At 28.2% G+C, this 23,211-nt stretch overlaps 4 protein-coding genes across 5 annotated transcripts in view; 1 reads left to right on the forward strand and 3 right to left on the reverse strand.

Moving 5' to 3' along the window:
- The window catches only part of LOC107162072 (uncharacterized), a 28,046-nt gene extending 27,477 nt beyond the window's left edge, over positions 1 to 569 (forward strand). For both annotated transcript variants that reach the window (XM_089223635.1, XM_015508786.2), the window contains exon 5: positions 237 to 569. In XM_089223635.1, coding sequence (XP_089079761.1) covers positions 237 to 338 — 102 coding nt within the window. In that variant the 3' untranslated portion in view covers positions 339 to 569. The remainder of the gene's footprint in view (positions 1 to 236) is intronic.
- A 336-nt stretch (positions 570 to 905) lies between these two features.
- On the reverse strand, positions 906 to 9,583 carry LOC149056906 (uncharacterized). Its single transcript, XM_089223636.1, has 4 exons — positions 9,464 to 9,583; positions 9,200 to 9,379; positions 3,399 to 3,678; positions 906 to 1,040 (listed from the first exon to the last, which is right to left on the reverse strand). The coding sequence occupies exons 3-4, from the start codon at positions 3,655 to 3,657 to the stop codon at positions 922 to 924; spliced, it is 378 nt and encodes a 125-aa protein (XP_089079762.1). The 5' UTR covers positions 3,658 to 3,678; positions 9,200 to 9,379; positions 9,464 to 9,583; the 3' UTR covers positions 906 to 921.
- Positions 9,584 to 10,044: 461 nt separating this feature from the next.
- On the reverse strand, positions 10,045 to 13,370 carry LOC107162087 (uncharacterized). The gene is made up of 4 exons (XM_015508801.2): positions 13,211 to 13,370; positions 12,824 to 13,097; positions 10,572 to 10,652; positions 10,045 to 10,507 (listed from the first exon to the last, which is right to left on the reverse strand). Exons 1-4 carry the CDS (start codon positions 13,316 to 13,318, stop codon positions 10,392 to 10,394), a joined length of 579 nt encoding a protein of 192 aa, XP_015364287.2. The 5' UTR covers positions 13,319 to 13,370; the 3' UTR covers positions 10,045 to 10,391.
- Positions 13,371 to 13,439: 69 nt separating this feature from the next.
- Positions 13,440 to 21,207, reverse strand: betaCOP (coatomer subunit beta). The gene is made up of 15 exons (XM_089223637.1): positions 20,970 to 21,207; positions 20,667 to 20,896; positions 20,183 to 20,352; positions 19,894 to 20,101; positions 19,695 to 19,832; positions 19,448 to 19,640; positions 19,210 to 19,358; positions 18,870 to 19,145; positions 17,937 to 18,279; positions 16,854 to 17,023; positions 16,470 to 16,767; positions 16,225 to 16,386; positions 16,014 to 16,159; positions 15,718 to 15,954; positions 13,440 to 13,688 (listed from the first exon to the last, which is right to left on the reverse strand). The coding sequence occupies exons 1-15, from the start codon at positions 21,061 to 21,063 to the stop codon at positions 13,617 to 13,619; spliced, it is 2,886 nt and encodes a 961-aa protein (XP_089079763.1). The 5' UTR covers positions 21,064 to 21,207; the 3' UTR covers positions 13,440 to 13,616.
- Positions 21,208 to 23,211: the final 2,004 nt, after the last annotated feature.

The raw sequence follows: 23,211 nt of genomic DNA on the forward strand, positions 1-23,211 counted from the left end.
GCAGTGCAGATATTTCGCTAAACTGTACACAAAACGGCAATAATATGTATGAAATCAATTACGCGTGCACGGAAAATGTCTAAATGTCACAATTATATATATTATTATTCGTCCATTACCCACATGGCCACATCATATATTATGACAACCTACCTACCTAAATAATCGCTTTTTCCGTCGTCTTTTCATTCTAATAATAATATTTATATAATTTTTTTTTTTTTATGCTTTTCCAGGCGGTGATCGTCCAGGACCCGGTGCCAGGACGAGTGAAAACTGTAACACCATATTTTGACAAAATGCCATCGGTCATCGTTACTAAAACCACGCAACACTGAAACTCGGGAATAACATCGCGCTTGCACGTCTTCTATTTTGAATTACATCGTCAAAACTCATCGAAATCTCTAACACTGTTTAGTTCTTTGATCATATATATATATTATATATATACTTTCATTATGCGTACACAATATGTCATGTGTAATGTTTCATGTACAGTTTTATTTTTTTCTTTGTAACAATGCACCGCGCAAAACCGAAGAATTAAAAACAAAATATTGACTAAAGTCCTATTGTGTTAATTTTAATTTATTTTTATAAGTATAATAAGTCGTTAGTTCCTGTGTTAAGTTTGCACGATTTTAGTTCACGATAAACGATTGTCGGTGAATATAATATATAAATAACGATTTTTAAAAAATTATTATAAAAACGAGTCTGTGATTTTACGGAAATTTATATAATAGCTCCATTATATGGAACATAAAATATAATATATATTTAAAAAAAAAAATACAAACAATTATTTGTGTATTTTTTTTTTTTTTTGTTTGTTTGTACACGTACTGACTACTGATAATACTTATTAACCGTAATTTAATAAAACAAGGTATGTTAATATGTTATTTATCATATTGTTTATTTCTTCTCACATATACGATTTAAATCACTGAGTGAACAATTCTTATTGACGCAGCACTCTCGGAACATCTGCATTACTCCCTGTTTTTTATTCACTGCCATTTTGGCGCCAATACCTGAGAATATAAATGAAAATATTTTACAAACGTAAATTAATTTAATGATCATTATAGTTGGCCAGGTTAAAATGGCTTATCTTATGGAGTAGAGTGGATAATGGCCAATGGGATGTGCAAGCATTTAAATTCAATAATACAAAATCTTCGTATACAAAGAAAAATGCTCAGCGAAGACAGACTGTCAGCTTATATTATGATATTATAGCAATTAAATTTATTTATTTTACTATTAGCTAGGAATCCAAGTGGTTGAATACTTGAATTGCATTTTACCGGAAACATGGTATTTGAAAATGGCATTGTGTGTATAAAATAAAATTAAACACTTATTGTATATGTTAGTATAATTAAAATCTGGTATTAATATTTACTATAGAAAAAAATAAAATAAATTTCATATTCCAAATATCTATAAAAAAAACCTTAAAGAAAGTCAACGTGTTTTAAAAATTATACCATGTGTATAAAATGCTATTCTAAATATTAGGTGAAAATATTAAGTAGGTAATTTTTTTTTTTTTCATTAAAATATAATTAGAAAATTGTTGTGTTGTATTGTATTTACTGATATTCATAAAATCGACAGATTTTAGATTCTGAGTGGAGCGATGAATATATCGATTTTACAATCATGTGTGAATTTATTTTATTCGTGTCTGAGTACACGTTGATGGTTGATGATCGATAAATAGACGGAATATTGCTTCGATTTTCAAACTTCAGTATTTTTCCGATAGGAAAGTGAATCTATAGTTCGTATATTCGGGAAGTAAACATTTGAAATTCTCAGTAGTTTTCAAAAGCGGCAGGAAAAATATAAAAAACAAAATGAAAGTTTTACGAAAGATCGATTTTGGCTTTGGGTGTAATTCTAAAAAAAAAATTATTGTAGATACATAAAATTTTCACTTAATGTTTGTTTTAACATTTTCTATTCTCCATAACATTCTCAAAATATTTTGACTCATGTTCAGATATTTACAGACATGAAATTTACAACTATATAGGCAGGTACTATTAATTTTTTTTAAATTAATATTTAAAAAAAAAGTTCGATCTGTCGAAAAACTTAAAAATTTAATACAATGTTTCTCATAAGTTATTATTGGTTGAAATTTAAAAAAAATTGAGTGTATATACACTGCAATCATTTTTAAAGAGCATCAGAATTTCGAATTTTGACAAAATTCGTAAACATCTCGAAAATTTGCAAATTATATTAAGCTAGAATTTTTTTTTTTAAATTCAAAAGTTCGAAATTTAATTCAAGATTCCTCATAACTTTGTCTATCTTTAACGATAAAAAATGTCAACTAAAAGTCAAATTAAATTTTTATATGCGTTTGAAATATTTTTAATACATTAGATATTCACATGCTGGAACGATTTTCTATTTTGATGTAATTCAAAAACGAATAACTGTAGAAACTTGAAATATATACCAAATGTCTATTTTATCTTTACCTATAGGTAATTGATACAATTTTAAAAATATTTTGAGTTGTTTTGAGCTGTTTACAGATGTTTTCAGTTTTGAATTTTCATTAGGTTATATTATTACAATAGCAGTTGAAAAATCACAAAATCACGATTTTTTTTTGTAGGTACGTAATTTAAATTAGTAAAATAGTTATAATAATCAACGATACAAACATATTATAAAATATCCTAGGCAGAGAAACCTTTTTGCACCTATACAATGATATTATTACATCGTTGAATTCAAATTTAACACCATCCATTTAAAGTGACTCACTAATATTGTAAGATAGGTACCATACAGCCGAGCGTCACCTACCAACACATTTTTTTTTACATTACAGTCATAATGAACTTGTTATGCCTATAATAAGATCAAAATAATACAAAACACGCAGTTACATCATATTATTTAAGGCATGGTTTATATTATACCGCCTACATTTTTCCGAATCTTCTGCAGTCACACTCATATTACATCATCAACTCATACAGAATTAAAAAATTCAAAATAAAAATAAATGTCCTATACGCTTGTAATATAAGCTTTGAATAAGTTATCATAAACCAACCTACCTACATATTTTGAAGAATTGTGTTTCTGAGCTTTTAGACAAATCAATTTCGAATGACTGTATAAGTATAACCACGAAACATGGGAATAATCGAACTAGCTTCATTTGTTTTAAATAAAATATCGTGAACGACGGTTATATCGTTTTACTGGTTGGTTGAGAAAACTACCACACGAAATGTAGTTAAGAATAAGAGGTACCTACCTGGCCACTTAATTATATTTTATGAAAAATTATGAGATCACCGAACGCGCTCATAATAATACGGTTAGCACGCTGCACTTCACATGATAATATATACCTTTTGGTCTATTCTTATTGGATGTTTTCAGCAACAATTGCTCTGCTTCATCTCCAACAATTAATGGTTTGTGTTTGTCCACGATGCGAGTGCGAGGAATGCCTTTAGAATTTCTATAATGTGCCCACGAAGAGTCAGTATCATGGCTGTTCTCGGGGAATGAACGTCTTATTTCGCCCATTCCACAGACTTTAACTATCGTTTCCTTGATGAATTCGTCGCTGCATGATTCTACGTGCATTACAAATAAGACGGCCATCTGCACTAAGGCCACGATCGTCTAAAATAGTTAATAGATGCCAAAAATAGCGTTAACACAACAATAATATAAATCAGAAGCGACATAGAACTTTCTTCAAGGACAGAGAGATACTTTTTACGTTTTATTAGATTGGTTGTGAAAAATAAAATTACAAATTTCGTCATATTATAGTTCTGTTTGGTGACAAGTGTTAATCGAGTGACGAGACATCAATGTTATAACGCACTGTCTCATAAACGAATCCCTTAAATAGTATTTATTGTGTCTACTTTATTTGCAGTGTTGTTAAAATTGGTCTCTTATTATTCAGAAGTGTTTTTAACAACTATTGTAACCTATATGTAATTAACTGAATTATAATTAACAGACTAAACGACGACGTCGATTATATGGGAATACTGTTGTAAATGATCAATAAATTATTAAAACGTTTTAATGTGGGCAGGTACACAATTCAAGAATAATTATTGTTGATCAAACATTTTTATTGTTTTTGACGTTTGGATGGTCGAGACGTGTTTTGTATGATATTATAAAAATATTAATTTAAAGTAAATTCTTTAAAACATGTAAACTCGGCTAATAACCTTTTTTTTTTTTTTTTTTTTTTCCTTATGGTATCGAGGACTGGAGGAGGAACTATGGTAATAACCTTGTTTTTGATGCCTTAAACAATTATTAAAAAAAAAATAATAATAAATAAATAAATAATATGCTCGCGAAAGTTAGCCGGGTGTTGCAGATGATGTCGATTTTAATATTTTAAAATAGGCACCTACCATGGCTATATATCAAGTATCAACCTACCTACCTATATACGGTGCAAACTATTTGCGCCCATCACACCTTTTTTTAGGGCGGTGGTAAACTCTCCCGATTGTATGGTAAAGCCTCCCGATTTTTAAAACTAGTAAACACTCCCGGGTAAATATTATGTTTACATGAAAGAAATATGTAAACTCTCCCGGGTCAATATTATATGTTTACCTGAAAGAAATGTGCAAACTCTCCCGAGTTATTTTAAATGTTATTGCTACTCTATGAATTGGCTACACTGCAGAGATTGTGATTATAATTTTTATTATGAATTGTATTACTGTATTTATCTTATGTTAACCTGTATTTGTCATTTAAATATTTAATTACCGTTAGAGTATTTTTAATTTAAATATTTAAAACGATATCGACTATAATGGCTCGACCAATTCTAACTGTGTAAAACGAATAATACCCCATGCTCCCCCGCTAGCTTAGTAGTACTGAAGTATACCCGGGAGAGTTTACATGTTCTCTTCAAGTAGTACTGAACTAGACCCGGGAGAGTTTACATGTTCCCGTCAGGTAGTATTGGACTAAACCCGGGAGAGTTTACCATCGGGAGAGTTTACATGCCATTAAAATCGGGAGAGCTTACAATCGCCCCTTATTTATAACCCAATAATGCATTTTTTATTATATTATGACGTGTGAAAAAAACAACAGTATTTATTTTTATAATAATTGCATGTATTATACTTAACCATATATTGTGTTTACTGCTTTGTATCATTTTATGTGAGATGAATTATGACTACAGTCAGTGGCGTGTGATACATGTGTGCGATGTGTGCAAATGCCACGGGCCCTCGGCTTGAGGGGGCCAATTATTGTTCAACGTTCCACAACACTATTTTATTTGTATGACGTAATTTCATCTAATTTCTTGCAAGGCTGGGCATTAACGGGTTAAAAAGTTAAAGTTAAGTTAAAAAGTTAATTTTATCTTAACTTTTTAACTTAACTAGTTACTTTTGGATATTCATTAACTTAACTATTAACTTATTAAATTTATTTTTTAATTAACGTGAAATTAACGAGTTGATTTTCATTTTATGGAATAAGTTAAGTTAATTTTAAAAATTTTTATATTTTTCTAATCACTCTGTACTCTAAAGGAACACCCTGTATACATCAGAAAATAATTTATAATAAAAGGTTTTATATTATTAAATTAATTATATCAAGTTACAATAAATATAATATAGACATAATATTGTCCCTTTATGACTATATATGGCATTATGGCTATACCTATATCATGCGGGTATATTAGTGTTATCGACGACCGAAGTCGTCATTTCGGGAAAAAATAAATCCAACAAGTCTAAAAATAAACAAAAACCAATTATCGATATTTTGATTTTGTGTGATGTACTGATGTGGGCCTGAAATTTTATCAGTATTCAGTTGTGAACTTGTGGTTGTACACGAACGTCATAAACAGTATGCACGTTTGAATGAATTGTTTTTCAACTATAAACATATTGTTATGCAAAAGTAAAAATTTAATTTGATTTAACAAAATAAAGAAAAATAATTTTTTAGTATAAAGATTAATGCTACCTATTTAAGTTTAAATTTATAGTTTAACTATATGACTGAAATGTGTATGTTAAAATAATAAAATATTATCCAACTATTTCAACTTATTTATTATCTTTCTATTTAAATTATAATATGTTATATTTTAGTATTTTAGTAAGTATATAGCCATATAGGTAATACCTAGTATCTATTTAATACAATATTTAGTGATTATTTATTAAACACAGTAATACTCTATTTCAAACACACACTCACAAATAGTATCTGTTTACAAGGCTTGATTAAATAATATTAATTCATTATTTTTAGGTATTTATTACTTGTTATATATAGGTAATTACTGTTCTTTTTTTAGAAATGAAAACTTCAATGAAATACAATAATATACTGTATAAAGTATAAACATTTGTTATATAGTCATAAAAATTAGTTTTGGGTTTCAGGGTTTGTAAAAAAAGAAAGTATGTGTAAAAAAAAAAATTAACTTTTTTTTAACTTAATAAAAAGTTAAAAAAAAATGTGTATTAACTTTTAACTTAACTGAGTTAACCTATAATTAAATTAACTTTTAACTTTTAACTTTTTGTAATTGGTGCATATTAACTTAACTTAACTGAGTTAAAAAAAATCATTAACTTGCCCAGCCTTGATTTCTTGTGTAATTAAAATTTTAATAAAAATGGAAAGTAGGTACCTTGTGGATTTCCATAAGATTTTATAATTTTAGAATAAAAATTCTTACTTTAAATTTGAATTTATATATCTATAACTATATTATTTAATAAAAAAACGAAGGGGAGCCGTTTTTTAGTTTTGCACACAGGCCCATCTTCGAGATAAACCGCCACTGACTACAGTAAATCAAACTTAGTGTAAATTAATTATGTGTTGTTTAACTTAGAATTCTTAAATTTAATCTTAGTTATTGTTATATTGACTATTTTTTTTAAACCCAAAATGTTGAAAAAATTATTAAATTTAAATTATATTATTAAAGACAATTATAATTATTAATGTACTAATATTTGTCTAAATAATAGATTTTAATATAATCTACTAATCTAATTAATTTAAGTATTTATCAAAATAAATATGATTTATAATAATAAGAATCACAACGGCAACGTTGCATACGAAATGGGCGCATATTATGGGTTATAAATCGGCAAGTAGTACCTTATCTTTCGGGCGCATCTGTCCATATCCCTCGGTGCGCAAATGTACTACTCTGGGGCGCAAATAGGCTGTAGCCCCTATATAATATTAAACTTTACATCAAAACCATTATCACACGTTTGTAGTAGGTAGTTTGTAATTTAAATGTTTTTTCGTTAAATCATGTGGTTCCTCTTCTTTGACCCCGCGACTTGGAGTTCACATCGATACTGTACAATATTATCTTTTTACCACTAAACGATAACTTTTTCTTTTTCCTTCCACCTTATCGTCCGAAAAATTAAGGCTTTATTATTTTATACAAATATTGCGCTAGACTAGCATATTTAGACTGAAAACATGGCCTACGTTCCCAAATGGGAAATAAGGGTCTCTGTAGTTCGGCTATGTTGCATGTGCATAGAGACATTGACATTAACATTGAGAATGTAATTGACATGTTTGCAAAAATGAAAAACCAGAATAGAAATTTTATATTGTAAATATATTTTTTTTCAATTTTACTTATTATTTTATTAATATACATTTTTGTATTATATTCAATACATATTTTATATTTTTATAATTATGTAACACCTACCTACAAATATTGACTTTTTTTTATACTTTAAATAAATATTTATATTGAAAAAAAGTGTTGTTATTTATATTTTTGTACCAATTATAGTTATATATTTCCAAATAAAATAATGGGGGGGGGGGTGAACGTCATTATCTCTATGGATTTGAAATTTCACTCCCCCCATCTTAGAACTAGGATATAACCGCCACTGGCGCTATAGTGTGTATGTCCTGTATATAATTATTGCATGACGTTAATGCAAGCCATCATCATGAGGTACCTATATTATAATACATACCTGTACATATTGATATTATGTTAAAACTTTACCGATCGAATAGACAAATCATAGAGTTGCTCGAATCACGTTATCATATATATTATCATAAATAATTATCACCTTAATTTATGCCCAAGCAGTTTCCTTAGTCCTAATATATATAAATATTTTTTTTTTAAACATAATATAATAAATAATTATTTTTCTATTCCAAATTTCATTTTTGCGTCGACTCACATTACAATAACAATGTGCATAACATAATATGTCTATATGATTAGTAATTATTAATTACCTAGCTACGGCATGTATACTATAATTCCGAAAATATTTAATTAGTTTATGCACATGCCATGTGGTCGTCGTCACTTTGTAACCTTAGAATAATATTTTCATACTCATATACCAACCTAATATTATTTTTTAATTCAAACGAAAGTACCTATACTTACAATCTGTAATTTATCCGCAAAAATTAATTTTGGTGACTAAAATTAATATTTAACTAAGTATGAATTACGTGAGGATGAAGGTCCATCAGTGGGAAAACTCTCGTAATACGTGAATATTATAAACAAGTCACAAATTATATTTGTAATGTAGGCCTCTGAAGCAAATGTGCTGAGGCAGCTAAATTGTAAATTAAATATATAAGGAAAAAGAAATAGGCAGGAGGACCCGGCAGCCGTGGTAGGTATCAAAATACTACGATGTGTGTGTGTGTGTGTGTGTGTGTGTGTGTGTGTGTGTGTGTGTGTGTGTGTGTGTGTGTGTGTGTGTGTGTGTGTGTGTGTGTGTGTGTGTGTGTGTGTGTGTGTGTGTGTGTGTGTGTGTGTGTGTGTGTGTGTGTGTGTGTGTGTGTGTGTGTGTGTGTGTGTGTGTGTGTGTGTGTGTGTGTGTGTGTGTGTGTGTTTGTATTTAAGTATTTTAGAATAGGATTTCTAACTCATCATTATAATATCTTTATTTACATTTGGTGTCATCCTGTAAGTTTGAGTTCGAATTAATCCTGAAACCGATTAGTTTATGGTCGTCGAGGGCAAAGACATTACGTATCATATTTTTATCTACCATTGAAGTCTAAACTTAAATCGGTCAATCCCTGGTCTTTTGGTGATTTATTCGGAGGTAGAAGATAAGAACTGAAAAGTGCATACCTATACGACAGTGGAGCCCAACGTAAATCGGCAATCTACGACCTAGAGACACTTTTCTTTTCTATTGTGTTTTATCGTTGTCGTTTTTATTCCATTTATTTGTGCACGCTTTGTGAACAATGCATTTCAATATTTTGCATTAAAAGCTTCAAGGTTGATATTTGACGATACAAACGACCACTAAAATTGTAAAAAGAATTAATTTTGTAGATATAAACTACTGATTACTAATTTTATTGCTAGTGATAATACAAACTTTATTACCTATTCATTATTCTCATTACTATTCATTTTTATTAACCATTAAATATCTACTCTAAATTCTTCTTTTTTATTTTTGAGTAGGCAAACATTGATAATTCAACTGGTGGATGTTTTAGTACCTGTTTTGGGGGCAATAAAGGTATAATTAGGCTCATATGCATTTTTTTGTCAATTTTTTTTACTGAATGACTTAAAAAATCCTTAATAACTTAATAATCCTACAAAATTTATTAACTTTAATAACACAAGAGGAAAAACAATATTCGATGACAAAAAAACAGCAAGATAATAATCAAACAAGAGATAACCTAAACTCAGAAATTCATTTTATTCCGTTAGACAAACAAACACGATGAAAGAACAACAAAATTCTAATGACCAAACCAGACCATTCCTCAGGTAAAGATGAGGATGTAAGAAAATATTTTAAGCGATATGAAAAAGCAGCCGATGTAAACGGTTGTAAGGACGAAGATAAAGTAAGTTTTAATCAGTATTTGTAAAAGATACAGAAAGTACATTTGTGGAAAATTTGGAGGGCAAAAATAATAATTGGACATGAAATAATTTGAAAGTCCTACTATGTTAATTTTGATTTATTTTTATATTAAGTATAATATAATATAATATATAGTTCCTGTGTTAAGTTTACACGATTTTAGTCCACGATAAACGATTGTCGGAGATGGAGAATATAATATAAAAATAACAATTAAAAAAAAATAATCATAGAAACAAGTCTGTTATTTTACAGACATTTATATAATATAGATGAAATATAATATATTTAAAATATATATAAATAATTATTTATGTATTTGTTTATAAATTTTTTTTTTTATATATATATGCTTACTGATTACTGATAATACTTATTAACCATAATTAATCAAAGCAAGGTATGTTAAAATGTTATTAACCATATTGTTTATTTCTTCTCGCATATACGATTTAAATCTTTGAGGGAACAATTATTGACGCAGCACTCTCTGAACATCTGCATTACTCCACGTTTTATAATCGTGGCTTTTTCGGTGTCACCACCTAAAAATATAAATGAAATATTTTTTACACAACATTAATTAATTTCCGAGTGTCAGAACCATACGTATTTTCACGTGTCTCGACCTGTCGTCTCTGAAACCCGGTAAAATAATTGATCGCAGCCACAGTGGAGTGACGTTCGGTTCTAAAAAATAAATACATAAAAACATAAATAACAGTTAATATATATTTTACAAACAAATAATAAGTACGAAAGGTTTATCGCTGAAATCTTGACGTTTGTATATAAACTACAAAACTTTAATATTCAATATATAAGAGGTAATATTTTTAAGTACCTTTTTAAAAATATTGGACGAACCTTCAATATAATAAATGATAAAATATTAGGGAGATAAAAGGGATGCGCATACATTACCTATATACCTTTATATCAACATCGGATACAGGGTACAGAGGCTCAGAGGTCTCGCCCCCTCCACCCTTTCCCTTGATATTTGAAAAAAATATTTATACGCAAATTTTACTTTTTTTTGGAAACCATTGATGGGAGCAATTATAGACATGATATCAACTATTATTGGAATAAAAAATGATAAAACTTTATTATATAATATAGAAAACACAAAGTTATCGGTGTTTTAGTAATTAATATTCTTGAGAAAGCGTGGCATAGATACTATATGCGGACATGCGGTACCCAGTGTACCCACACAGATATTAGTTTAATTATTATTTAATTAATATTATGTTAAAAAGAGCAATGTATTGAGTAGACTAAAGCACACTATGAATATAGATGCTTTAAAATAATTGTTTGTACCTATTTACTTTTTTAACTAACCAAGATGCCCCAACTCTTCCAATATTCAACCCAGAATTTTTGACACACAAAATTGAAAATATTATATAAAATATGTTAGGTAAATGATTTAAAAAAAACGTATTTTGTAATCGTCAACCAAAAAATGTATACCTATTTGAAACGAATAATGATCATTATAGTTGGCCGTCGTTAAAAGGACTTATATAGGTGTCGAGTAGATAATGGATGAGTAAACATTTGAATTCAATGATATAAAATTATTGTACCTAGGTATACAAAAAAAAATTCTGAGCGAAGACGAGTATATTTTAGATTCTTAACGAAGCGATAAATATTATATTGATTTTACATTGATAAGTGTTTTTAAAATTGTATTTTTTATTTGTGTCTTTGTACACGATAAGTAGTCGGAATATTGCTTCGATTTTTAACTTCAGTTTGTTATTTTTGTAGGCATTTAAAGTTCAAATTGTTAAAAAAAATGTAAGAAATTGAAAATTTACAAATTATTCAATGGTTAAAAATTTATAAAACGTTTAACTTTTATAACTAAGAATTGCAAATTTAAAACAAGGTTTCGTATAAGTAGTTCATTCTGTAACCAGAAAATTTGAAAAATATACAAAAATAGTTTTTTTTTTGTTTTTTTTAAGTTAAAATTTGGACGAATTTACATAATAGAGAATAAAGGTTCTAGTTAATAGTTATATTGTTGTGTAATTTAAAAATATTATTCGTGGCTACTGTAACTTATAAAGTTATATATTATATATTATTATATATATATATATATATATATATATCAATAGGAATATATGATAAGTCGCAAATAATAGTTAATCAATCTACCGGCTACAGTAGCAAGTAATAACAACCAACGATATAAATATATTATATAAAATATCCTAGGTGGACAAACCATCCCAGCTCAGAATTGTTTTTTGTAACTATACAATGATGTTATTAAGTCGTTGAATTCAAATTTAACACTATCCATTAAATACAGTGACCCACTTGTCCTCCACTGTACAGCCGAGAGTCACTCACTTACCAGCTTTTTGCATTACAGTTATAATGCATTTATGCCCATAACATCTAAATAAAACAAGAGATGCAGTTGAGGGGTTAGGGCATGGATTAGGTCATACCACCTACATTTTTAAAAAACTGCTGTAGTCATACCTACAATCAAGGCATATAGAATTATAAAATTAAAAATTAAATAAACTCTGAATAAATGAAGCTAACTCAACCTACCTACCTATTTTGATAAACTGTATTTCTAAGCTTCTAGCCAAATCAATTTCAAACAACCACGGAATGTGTGGATATTCTAACTACCTTCATTTTTTTTTTTTAAATACTCGTTGACGACGGTCATATCGTTTTACTGATTGCTCGAGAAAACTACCACGAAATGTAGTTAAGAAGTGATACGTACCTGGCCACCTAATTATATTTTATGAAAAATTATAAGATTACGGAACTCATTCGTTACCACTGTTAATGGAGCACATTGTGATATATACCTTTTGGTTTATTCTTATTGGATGTTTTCAGCAACAAGTCTGCTTCTTCGATGTCTCCGACCAAGTGTTTGAATTCGCGTTCTACGTCAGTCAAAATAACCTTAACATTTTGTCCCAACGACGAGCTCGTGCGACTGTTGTCAGGGAATGAACGTTTTTTTTCACCCATTCCACAAACTTTCACTATCATTTCCTTGATGAATTCATCGCTGCATGATTCTACGGATACCTGCATTACAAACAGGACGGACATCTGCACTAAGGCCACGATCGTCTAAAATAGGTGCCAAACATAGCGTTAACACAACAAATAGAAAGCGACATAGACATTTCTTCTAAGACAGCAATACTTTTAGGTTTCATTAGGTCGGTCAAAAATAAACTTACAAAATTCGTCATATTAGTTCTGTTTCGAGACAAGTGCAGTTCATCGAGTCGCGAGACATCAATACTAACGCACTGTCTCACAAATGAATCCCTTATATAGTATTTCATGTCTTTTTATCAGTATTGTTAAAATTATTCTCTTATTATTCAGACGTGTTTTTAATAACTTAAAAAATTAGATAAAATAATGACGCAAAAATAAAAATAATAAATAACACAGTCCTCCACATAGATGAATGATGACATTGTTATTTTAAAATATTTTAATACAAACAAAAGACGTTTTTTTTAAATAAATGTCTATTGATAATACATAATTCAAAACACAGTATAAATATAATATGTATAATAATAAAGATAAACTCTTGAGGTTAATGATTTTCTGTTTGGATCCGCAAGATAGAGCTTAGGCCGCCACTGCTTTGTATGGTCGCTTCTGCATCATATTGATTTTATCACCAAGACTGAGTGCCATCCCCTAAAATCAAATTTTATGACATGATAAATTATGATAATTATGTATTAGATAAAAATAATTATTGTTAAATAATAGAAAAAGCTTTTTTTCGGTTCTGATTTCTAACTTGCACTGTATATACAAAAACATCTGTTTTCATATTGGTTTATGTTTTTATTATAAAGCCATAAGTATAAAACTAAACATAGATTTTAAACTATTTTTTAACAGTCCTCAATAGTTGTATATATTGTTTTTTGTTTTAATATAATCACAACTTAAATTTATTTACACTGCTTAAGAATATTCACAATCTGCTAGCTTATTTGTTTATTTTAATAGTCATAAACAGTGCAAAAATTGTAATTATTCTGAATTTGTTTAACATTTAAAAAATATTTAGCTGATATGTGGAAATGCCAAAATAGTCATTCTATATAAACTATTAAGTTATTTAATAGTTACTATATGATATTAAATTTGGTATACTATGTCTTAGTTTTACATTCAACTGTAAGCCATTGTAATTTTATCAGTAATCCGTGTATACCTAATATTTCGAGTTTCAATGTTGATTGTTAATTATTACGGAATTCCATTATTAAAGTATCATTTCCCAAACTATTCTACATGCATTTTAGAGTTATGTAAAAGTATTCACTAACAAAAAATGTCAAGAAATTCAGTCCCAAGCTATTTTAAAAATAATACGTACATTAGAATTAGTTTATTAATATATATTTAATATCAGAGATTTTATAATGGATAATATGTAATGAGTAATGACAAAATAAATTAAAACACATATTTTATATGTACATTAAGAGGACAGCATATCTATGTTTGTCTTTGTCTTATATTTATGTAAAACATAATATAAAATGTTTTGTGTGGGACAAATTTTCTTCTTCTGTAGTATTTCTAGCATAATTACCTACATTTTAAAACGCTTAGGGTTAAACACCCATCAGTTTAAGGATTGAGATTAAGTTTGACATATTACCTGTGTAAATAAATACAATACACATAAATACAATTAAAGTTATCAGTTCAAAATTATTTATTATTATTTCTTTTCATTTAATTATTAAAAATTAATTTTTAATGCTATCGATTAAATACAAATTGTAAGAAACAGTTAAAGTTCTTCCTTATGTGTTGTGGAATTTTGGTAATTCTACCATAAATACAGAGGGAGTTAAGTTGTCCACACAAAAATAGTTTTGATGTAGTATGTTTGTGAGATGGAGCAACACGTACGGGTAAGGCAACATCTAAATATGAAATTCATTAAAACTCCACTACTCCAACATTATTTCTGGCTTGTTGCAAAATCAATTATAATAAACTTGAAGTTTAATATTAAAGATTACATTCTTATTTGGACGGATCAAACATGTTTTTAAAACTCAAAGAATCCTAATCAACAATAATACGTTTTAAATTTTTTCCAGCTAAAATTACTTGAACTTAATTATATTCACATAAATATGAGAGTTGAATAACTTGGCATAACTACAAGACCACATCATAATTATGAAAAATATTTTTGAAATACATATATATATATATGTATGTGTGTATTATATATTATATATTATTATGCAGCTTGATATTTGAAAACCTAACTCCTCAAATTTGTCTCAGATTAATCTTAACACCAAAAAAAAACAGAAAAATATGTTTGTGATGAATAGATTAATATTTTTTTTCCATAGTTTAAAATACTTTTAAAACCAATGACTCAGTTTTACCATAATAGAATATTGTTTAGGTACTACATAAATAATATTCTATTATAACAGTATTCTATGTACCAGGTACCTATTATCTACAACAAAATATTTGTTTTCAATAATTCATTCACTAAAGTTCATAATAACATGACATAATTATTAAGTTTAGATATTATATGAATCATGATCAGTGTAAAAATAGAATGATTATACATTTTTCACAAAAACTAAAAACCATAAAATGCATAAGCTAATTTTCAATTTTAACTTAAAAATATTAGCAATTGTGAGAATAAATAAAATTTTGTAATTACCTGACTTTTAGCTCGAATTCTAATGTGTCCAATGACTTGAGGCTTATCTAATCCTTTTTCAATACTTAAATTTGCAAGAGCATCTTCGCCGAATATTGACCTCGCGTATAAATTTGCTGCCATAAATCCACACTGTCCAGACAATGCTTTTTCTGGAGTTAAACATTTCATGTTAGTGCTTTTCAATAAATGCGCCAAATATTCATTAAGGTCTGTCAAACTGGTAGAAACAGAAACCTAAAACAATAATTAGTATAAACCTAAATTCTTTAGCACAAACACAAAAAAGATTATACTTTGTTCTCCCACTCAAATTCAGTCCACATTTGACGGAATTCAGAGTCGTTACATACAGCAGGCATTATGTAGTCCATTATGTCTATACGGATGTCATCTAATACAACCACATTTCGATCACCAATTGCACCACCAATATCATACACTAGAACATTTAAATAATAAATAATAACTAACATAAGATATAAAAGAAAAACTCATTTAATTTACCAATGTTTCCAAAGATTATGCCATTTTCAGTAGATGCCACTTTAACACTGGCTTTGATATTACAGAAATCGTGAGGAGCCAAAACAACAGGTTGTGGTTTTTCAACCAATTTCAGATCTCCCATTGTGGCCAACTCGAGCGTACAATTTTGTAATGTATCACCTTATATGTAACATTATATATTAATATTTATTACAATTATAGATAACTCATGTGTTCGTATTTAACTTAAAATTAATTTTTACCTGTTTGATTAACAATCAATACATCCAAAACAATATCATACTGATTGACATGAACATAAGCCTCAGCATACACTGGATCGGAAAATCCAGTCAGTTGTGTAACTTTATTAAGTTTGCTATTAGTAGAAAGTCCTGATGTACCATCACTATTATTCTGGTGAATAGAACCACCACCCACAACAGCCTGGTTTAAGCTGAGCTCAAAAACATTTTCAGTGCCTTCTGTGCTGTTACTACTTGTACGTAAGAATACAATGGCATCATCAACATTCACTTTATGTCCCGGCTTTTCTTTAGCCTAAACATATTTTAAATTTATAATAATTATATAATATCAAAGTTTTAAATAAATATGTATAGTGAGAGTTTTATATATTAGCTTACTTTCTTGTTGCTGCTTTCTTCGTCTTCTTTAGCAGCCAACATCTCATTTAATGATTTGCTGCACTCTTTGGTATAAATTTCTTCAATTTTGCTATCTCTATCATTTAATATTTTAATACTTTCCATAATCTTGTCTCCGTCATCAATACCAATTGGTTTAGAACAAATTCCTAATTAAAGAAATATGCAAATAAATAAAATACATGAATCACTGTTATAATGTATTACTAACATAGTTATTGGCATTAATTTAGTTGATACTAACTTAGAAAGTATTTCCTTATTACTTAAGTTAAGGTAAAACCAGCTGCTTATTTTTTTAGTATTTTTAATGGTTCTAAATAGAACCATTGATTTCATAATTTATACTCTGTACTACAGATAAAATAAGTAGTTTAATCTGGTTTCTAAGCTATAAATATGGGATATTCACTTATTAGATATTTTAAGGATAATGATCAGTAAAATCCAAGCATAATCATACAAGATCAGGCATGTCAAACTCAAGGTATCAAGTGTATATCAAAATATATTGAAAAGCTTGGCTATGCACATACAAATTTAACAAAAAGAAATATTAAAAAAAAATTCTTATTTGATATTTCGATTACAGTTTATCAGAAGATAAGACAGTATAAAAATGTATACCAAATAAACTATTCTCTAATGTGACACAGCAATAATATTTATTTATTTTTTTTTTTTTTATATTATGTTTTTATTCATTAATATTGGTAACTGTGGGCCACAAAAAATATAGCTGAGGGCCGCATGCAACTTTATTTTTTTTTTCAGGATTCAAAATTAATAACGATTCATATTTTCATATTAAAATATATTAATTTACTTAATAATTATAACCTAATTTTGTTAGCTACTTTTTTGTTTATTCTTAGTACATAATATGTATGTATGTTGTAAAAAATATTAACTATTAGAATATAAAAAGTATGAGGGAAAAATGGGATGGTATTACCTATACCTGAGAAGCAGAGGAATGCTTTCTGGGCGGGTATCAACTAAGCCAATAACTATATTTTTATTTTTGTTAATTACAAATAATATAATTAAAATTGTAATTACCTGATTTTCCAAGCTTCAAAATATAAGTTAAAATTAACATAAGTTTAACACAAAATTGATTAGCCTTTATTGAATCTTTTTCTTCCCAAATTCCAGCATATCGAATGCCCAATTTAGTGAATGTAGTGCCTAATGCTGCACCAATGTAGAAATCCCCATCAATTAGATACTGGCGTAATGGGGGTCGTTTTGCCTGATTACTACGAGGAGTATTTATAATAAATGCTGATTGAGTAGCATATGTACCATCAGATGTAACCAACTGTGAACCACTAGACCCAAATTCTTCAATGTTTTCTGAATCTCCAGCTGCTTTCTTCAACTCATCTTCAACCAAGGGCATCTAAAATAAATCAAATACATATAAATAACAAATTGTAATGATATTACTATTTATTAAACTGTTAAATAAAAACTTTTCACCAAATAGTTTTATATTGGAAAGGGAACAATTAATAAGGATTAATATTTTTAGTAAGATAATTTTATTTAAAGAAGGAGAAAATTAAAAAATATTGTTAGTAACTCATAAGTCAAACATTATAAAATATTGTTCTGTGATATAGTATCTTTCAAAATTTTTAAAATGTCAAAATTTTAAATATTGAATTAATCTGTATGGTATAGAATATAGATATATAATATAATATAATATAGAGTATAGAATATAGATCAGTTGGTAACTAATTGAAACTTTTTTTAACATCACCAAAAAATTTTAATTTATTATTTTAGATGTCAATAGTTTTAAATTCCATTGCTGTTTGTAATAGATGATGGTAATCATTATTTGAATAAAACTCGTTGATAGTTTAAAATTAATATGCCAAAATCTTACTATTCATAACAATGAATTTGTGCATATTTTCTGTAATAGTTTTAACTTAAAAGTTAAAACCCATTTTCAAAATTTAAATCAAATCAATAACATACGTCTCCAAGTGATGTTTTTATTTGTTCAATTGTTGCTTCAATATCTTCTTGTGAGTTGGCAAATTCACCAAGTATCCATAATGCAGCTCTGTGCACATTGGCAGACTTAATAGATTGGAAAACTTCTAATAGACGCTGAATTATGAGAGGACGTAATGATTCAAAGAGATAAATTGCTTCACGCAAAAATACCATAACGTCTGTGGCAGCTAATTCTATACTATCTGACAAGAATTCAATGAGTACAGGGATCACAGTTGCAGCTATATCTGGAAACTATAAAACATTATATGAATAAAAATAAACATTCTACAATTTACTTTATAAAACAATAACAAACCTTAATAGAACACGTATGCAGTGTGCGCACCAATAATTGCCTATACTTTCCAGTATCTTCATGTTCAGCTAAATTATGGGTTTTTTCCACTTCATTTTTGAGCACAAACACCATTTCCTCAATATTACGTGATGATACCAAATCCATAGCTATAGAAACAAACATCAATATATTATTACATTTTAAATACATACTTAGTAATTAGTATTTAGTGTAAATAATAGTAAGGATGATTTACCCAGATTCAATGTTTTCTTTCTAACTTCCAAATCAGTGCTGGATAATACTCTTAGTATATCCATGACCAAGTCCTGAAGCACTCTTTCATGTGAAGGGTGTTCTTTGAGAGCAATTAAACGATCCAAAACAATTAGTTTTACGTTGTTATCACTTTCTTTTACAATCAACTCAATATAACAAGAAGCTGCAGCCTATATCAATTTTTCATTTTATTATTTATATCTATAAATGTTATAACAAAATACCTTAACGGCAGTAGGTGCATTTGACAAGGTGACCAATGTTCCAGCAGCCTCATAACGAACAGCTGGGCTACTAGAATTAAGTAAATTGTAAATACAGCGTATGAAACGGGATCGTTCTGAAGGATTTGCATGACATACCTAATTTTAGTAAAACACAGTTATTAATACAAATTATTTAATTTATTAAATGTTCTCTTACTTTATATATGAGTTCTACAATAACTAGTTGCAAAATGTCACCAAAAGAAGCTACTTGATCCAGACAAGAAGCCAGATATGTAAGCGCTCTATCTTGGTCAGCGTGTAGCAACATCATAAAAGCATTACGTTTGCAAGACATATCTTGCTCCCCATCAAGAAAATTAGCAATAAGTTCAGGAGCATCCGGTATCAAAAATTCAAAGTTTCTATTTTATAAGTTGAAATTGACACAATTATAATTTAAAATAAAAATAATTATTTTAACTGAATTTACAAATTTAAATTACCTATAAATAGTGAATATTGCTAATACAGCATTACGTCTTACATAGGAATGACGGTGTTCAAGACAAGCACGTATAGTAGGCATCAAAGGTTCTAATAACTCAGGTTCTTTCAATTTACACAAGAATCTAAGTGTCGACCCTCTTAAGTATTCGTTTGGATGTTGTAAATCCTAAATAAATAAATAAACACAATTTGTATTAATGAATTTATAATCAGCATTAATAGCATTTGAAACTAAAAATAGGGATCAATATTTAAAATTTAAAAGACTTTAAAATCTGTAAATAAAATATAGAAAAGATGTAACATACCTAACGGCTACTATATAAATAAAAAAAGGAAACTTTCAAACTCAATAAATTGACTCATCAGTATGACAGATTTTACATTAGAAAAGTACTAACATATATACCACTTCATTTTGATTTATGATAAATTTGTTATAGGTTAACTAGACTATAAAAAAGTAACATCTTTATTTACCTTTCGATATGCATCACAGACTAATATCATTTCCTGTAAAAGTTTTCCATCAGGTGTAGTTTTCGGTACTATTTCCCAAAATATTAAAAGTAGTTTTTTAATTGTATGATCTTGTAACGGTAAGACAAAACGGATTATTATCATTAAAAGTCCAGGCAAACGTTCTCCATTGGCTATCATATAAATGACTTTTTTCAATGCTTCAATTTTTGTTTTGCTATCACCTTTTTCTGTAAATGTATCAAAATTAAATATTATTAATAATAATTTAATAAACAACCACGACGGATGAATAACACTTACCAAGATCTGACTTGAGTTGCATTTCGTTGGGCATTTCATAGTCGCTAGAAATATTGATCAGAGTGTAGCAAGGCTGTTCTACTATTGACGACATCGTGACTGAAAGGTAAAAATTCCTCACAGATAAAATACAATCCAAACGCTTATTTGAGTGAAAACTTTGGCATTCGATAAGTATAAATCCCGACAACTTTCCGTAAATCGTTGTATATAAATATTATAAATTTTTAATAAAACCCAACATTGTTTAATTATGATAACACGTCATAATATGATACGATCACTGAACTCTATATGTATAGAGTTCAGTGGATACGATGCATATTATAATCAACGTTTACCGCGGTTTTGGTTAGTACCATTAAGTTATAGTAGGTTACCGCCCAGCGCCAATATTTCATATTTAAAAAAAAAAATGTTATGAAATAAAATTCAAATAAGTATAAGTAATGAAATCAATCGTTGACCGTTGTTAATAAAAATTTGATATTTTAACACTCTAAATAAGTATCTTAAGATGAAACTACCCAGCGCCCACCCGTTTTTTGTCTTTGTTTTACAAACGTACAACATCACTTTCAATACTGTGTTGTTAGTTTTGACATAATAATGAATTAACCTAAATCAAACATTTAGACACAGAACAGTGTTCAAGCGTCGGTGAATTTTCCAGTATATTTTAATTTTCAAGCAAGATATGTGTAACTGAAATATCACAAGTTAACAATAGGTACCTACTCATAATTCGCTTAAACACAACTGAATCAATTGATAATGTTCTTACCAAAACTAACAGTTATTAGAAAGAAATTACAGAAATTAGTGTACAAAGATTTGCCGTGTCATACGTATGTATGACGGAGACAAAAAAAATCTTTTCACTTTGAAACTTATAATATTATAATATATTAATATATAGTAAGTATTATAATATATATATATATATTTTGGATAGTCCGATAGTCAATAAAAATGGATTTGCCTAATAAATAACCCCGGAAAAAATAACCCTATAATAAAATTGATTTGTAAGGTGTACCTGGCAGGCACCTACCTATTTGTAACACAATTCAATTTTAATTTCAATAATAATAATTTAAAACAAATTGTCAAATTTTTTAATTACGGTAAAAACGAATAGAAATGTCAATAATATATAAATAAAAAATATTCACCATAAATGTGTAATACAATGATGTTCATGATCAATTTTAATTAAACGTTTTTTATCCAGGGAAGTTTTTAAAATACATGGACATTTGTGACTATTTTTTTTGCAGCATTTCCACCTTATAAAATTTAAACACTCTTTGTGTACAACAAACATATACTTTTTAAATGCCAACTTTTCTTTGCCCTTCTGGCTTGCAAAAATATCTAGTATATCCATATTATTATTATTCAAATAGAAATTAAAACAAAGCACAGAGAAATATATAATATACGAGAGCACACTGTATGTCTGTATTACCAAATACTGAGAAATGAACTCACAGGACTTGATAAATTTTATAAATTACCGCTTCTATCAGAACATTAAAGATAAAGGTACCTTTCTTATCCATTATAATATTATTTCACATTGACGTTGTACCCTGTTATTATATATCTGATCGATATGACAGACAGACTGGCATCGTGCTCTGAATCGTTTTTATCGTAGGTAATCAATAATTTATCATTGAATCCAAAATTAACGTTATTTGTGGGAACATAAAAATTGTACGTAGGTAATAGGTACATAAAACATTATTTAATTTTTTTCACGCAATGACATATTAACACCAATATTTAGGTTTTTACATATTAACACCTAGATTAATTTACAAAATCTCATTTGGGGTTATTCTTTCTTTGGTTATTTTTTCACTGGGTTATTTATTCGGGGTTCTTTATTTCGGGGTCTAAATTTCCGGGGTTATTTTTTCGCGGTACCATAAAAATGCACCATTTATTTATACAATAATTATTGAAGGCTAATATTTCTTGTTACAGATAAGATAATCGATTATGCGATGTTTTGATTATTTTATCGATTATATCGTAAATATTAAAATGTACTATGTACATAATAAACCTTTTTTTGTAAAATGTTTAGGTACTTGTTTGTTATCCCCCCCCCAGTGTCCCGTAAAAAATTTATCGCCCCGCCAGTGTTAAATAAAAAATTATTATATCAGATTGTTGGAAAGCCTATAATAATTTGCAGCAAGCGGGATTCATACATAATACCACACTTATA

The sequence above is a fragment of the Diuraphis noxia genome, unplaced genomic scaffold (genome assembly GCF_037042655.1).
Source record: "Diuraphis noxia isolate RWA-SAM2 unplaced genomic scaffold, SU_Dnox_SAM2 contig0003, whole genome shotgun sequence".
Lineage (NCBI taxonomy): Eukaryota > Metazoa > Arthropoda > Insecta > Hemiptera > Aphididae > Diuraphis > Diuraphis noxia.

Bases quoted from the DNA above. Each gene is read 5' to 3' on its own strand.
- betaCOP (XM_089223637.1), bottom strand. From the start codon at position 21,063: ATGTCGTCAATAGTAGAACAGCCTTGCTACACTCTGATCAATATTTCT. The intron at 20,353-20,666 runs GTAAATAAAGAT...TTATTTATTTAG, and splicing joins TCTGTGATGCATATCGAAAG to GATTTACAACATCCAAACGA. The intron at 18,280-18,869 runs GTATGTTATTGA...GATTTATTTTAG, and splicing joins TAAAAACATCACTTGGAGAC to ATGCCCTTGGTTGAAGATGA.
- LOC107162087 (XM_015508801.2), bottom strand. From the start codon at position 13,318: ATGAAATACTATATAAGGGATTCATTTGTGAGACAGTGCGTTAGTATT. The intron at 13,098-13,210 runs GTAAGTTTATTT...CACCTATTTTAG, and splicing joins GAACTAATATGACGAATTTT to ACGATCGTGGCCTTAGTGCA. The intron at 10,653-12,823 runs GTATATATCACA...TTTATTTTTTAG, and splicing joins CAATAAGAATAAACCAAAAG to AACCGAACGTCACTCCACTG.
- LOC149056906 (XM_089223636.1), bottom strand. From the start codon at position 3,657: ATGGCCGTCTTATTTGTAATGCACGTAGAATCATGCAGCGACGAATTC. The intron at 1,041-3,398 runs GTATATATTATC...TTATATTCTCAG, and splicing joins CAATAAGAATAGACCAAAAG to GTATTGGCGCCAAAATGGCA.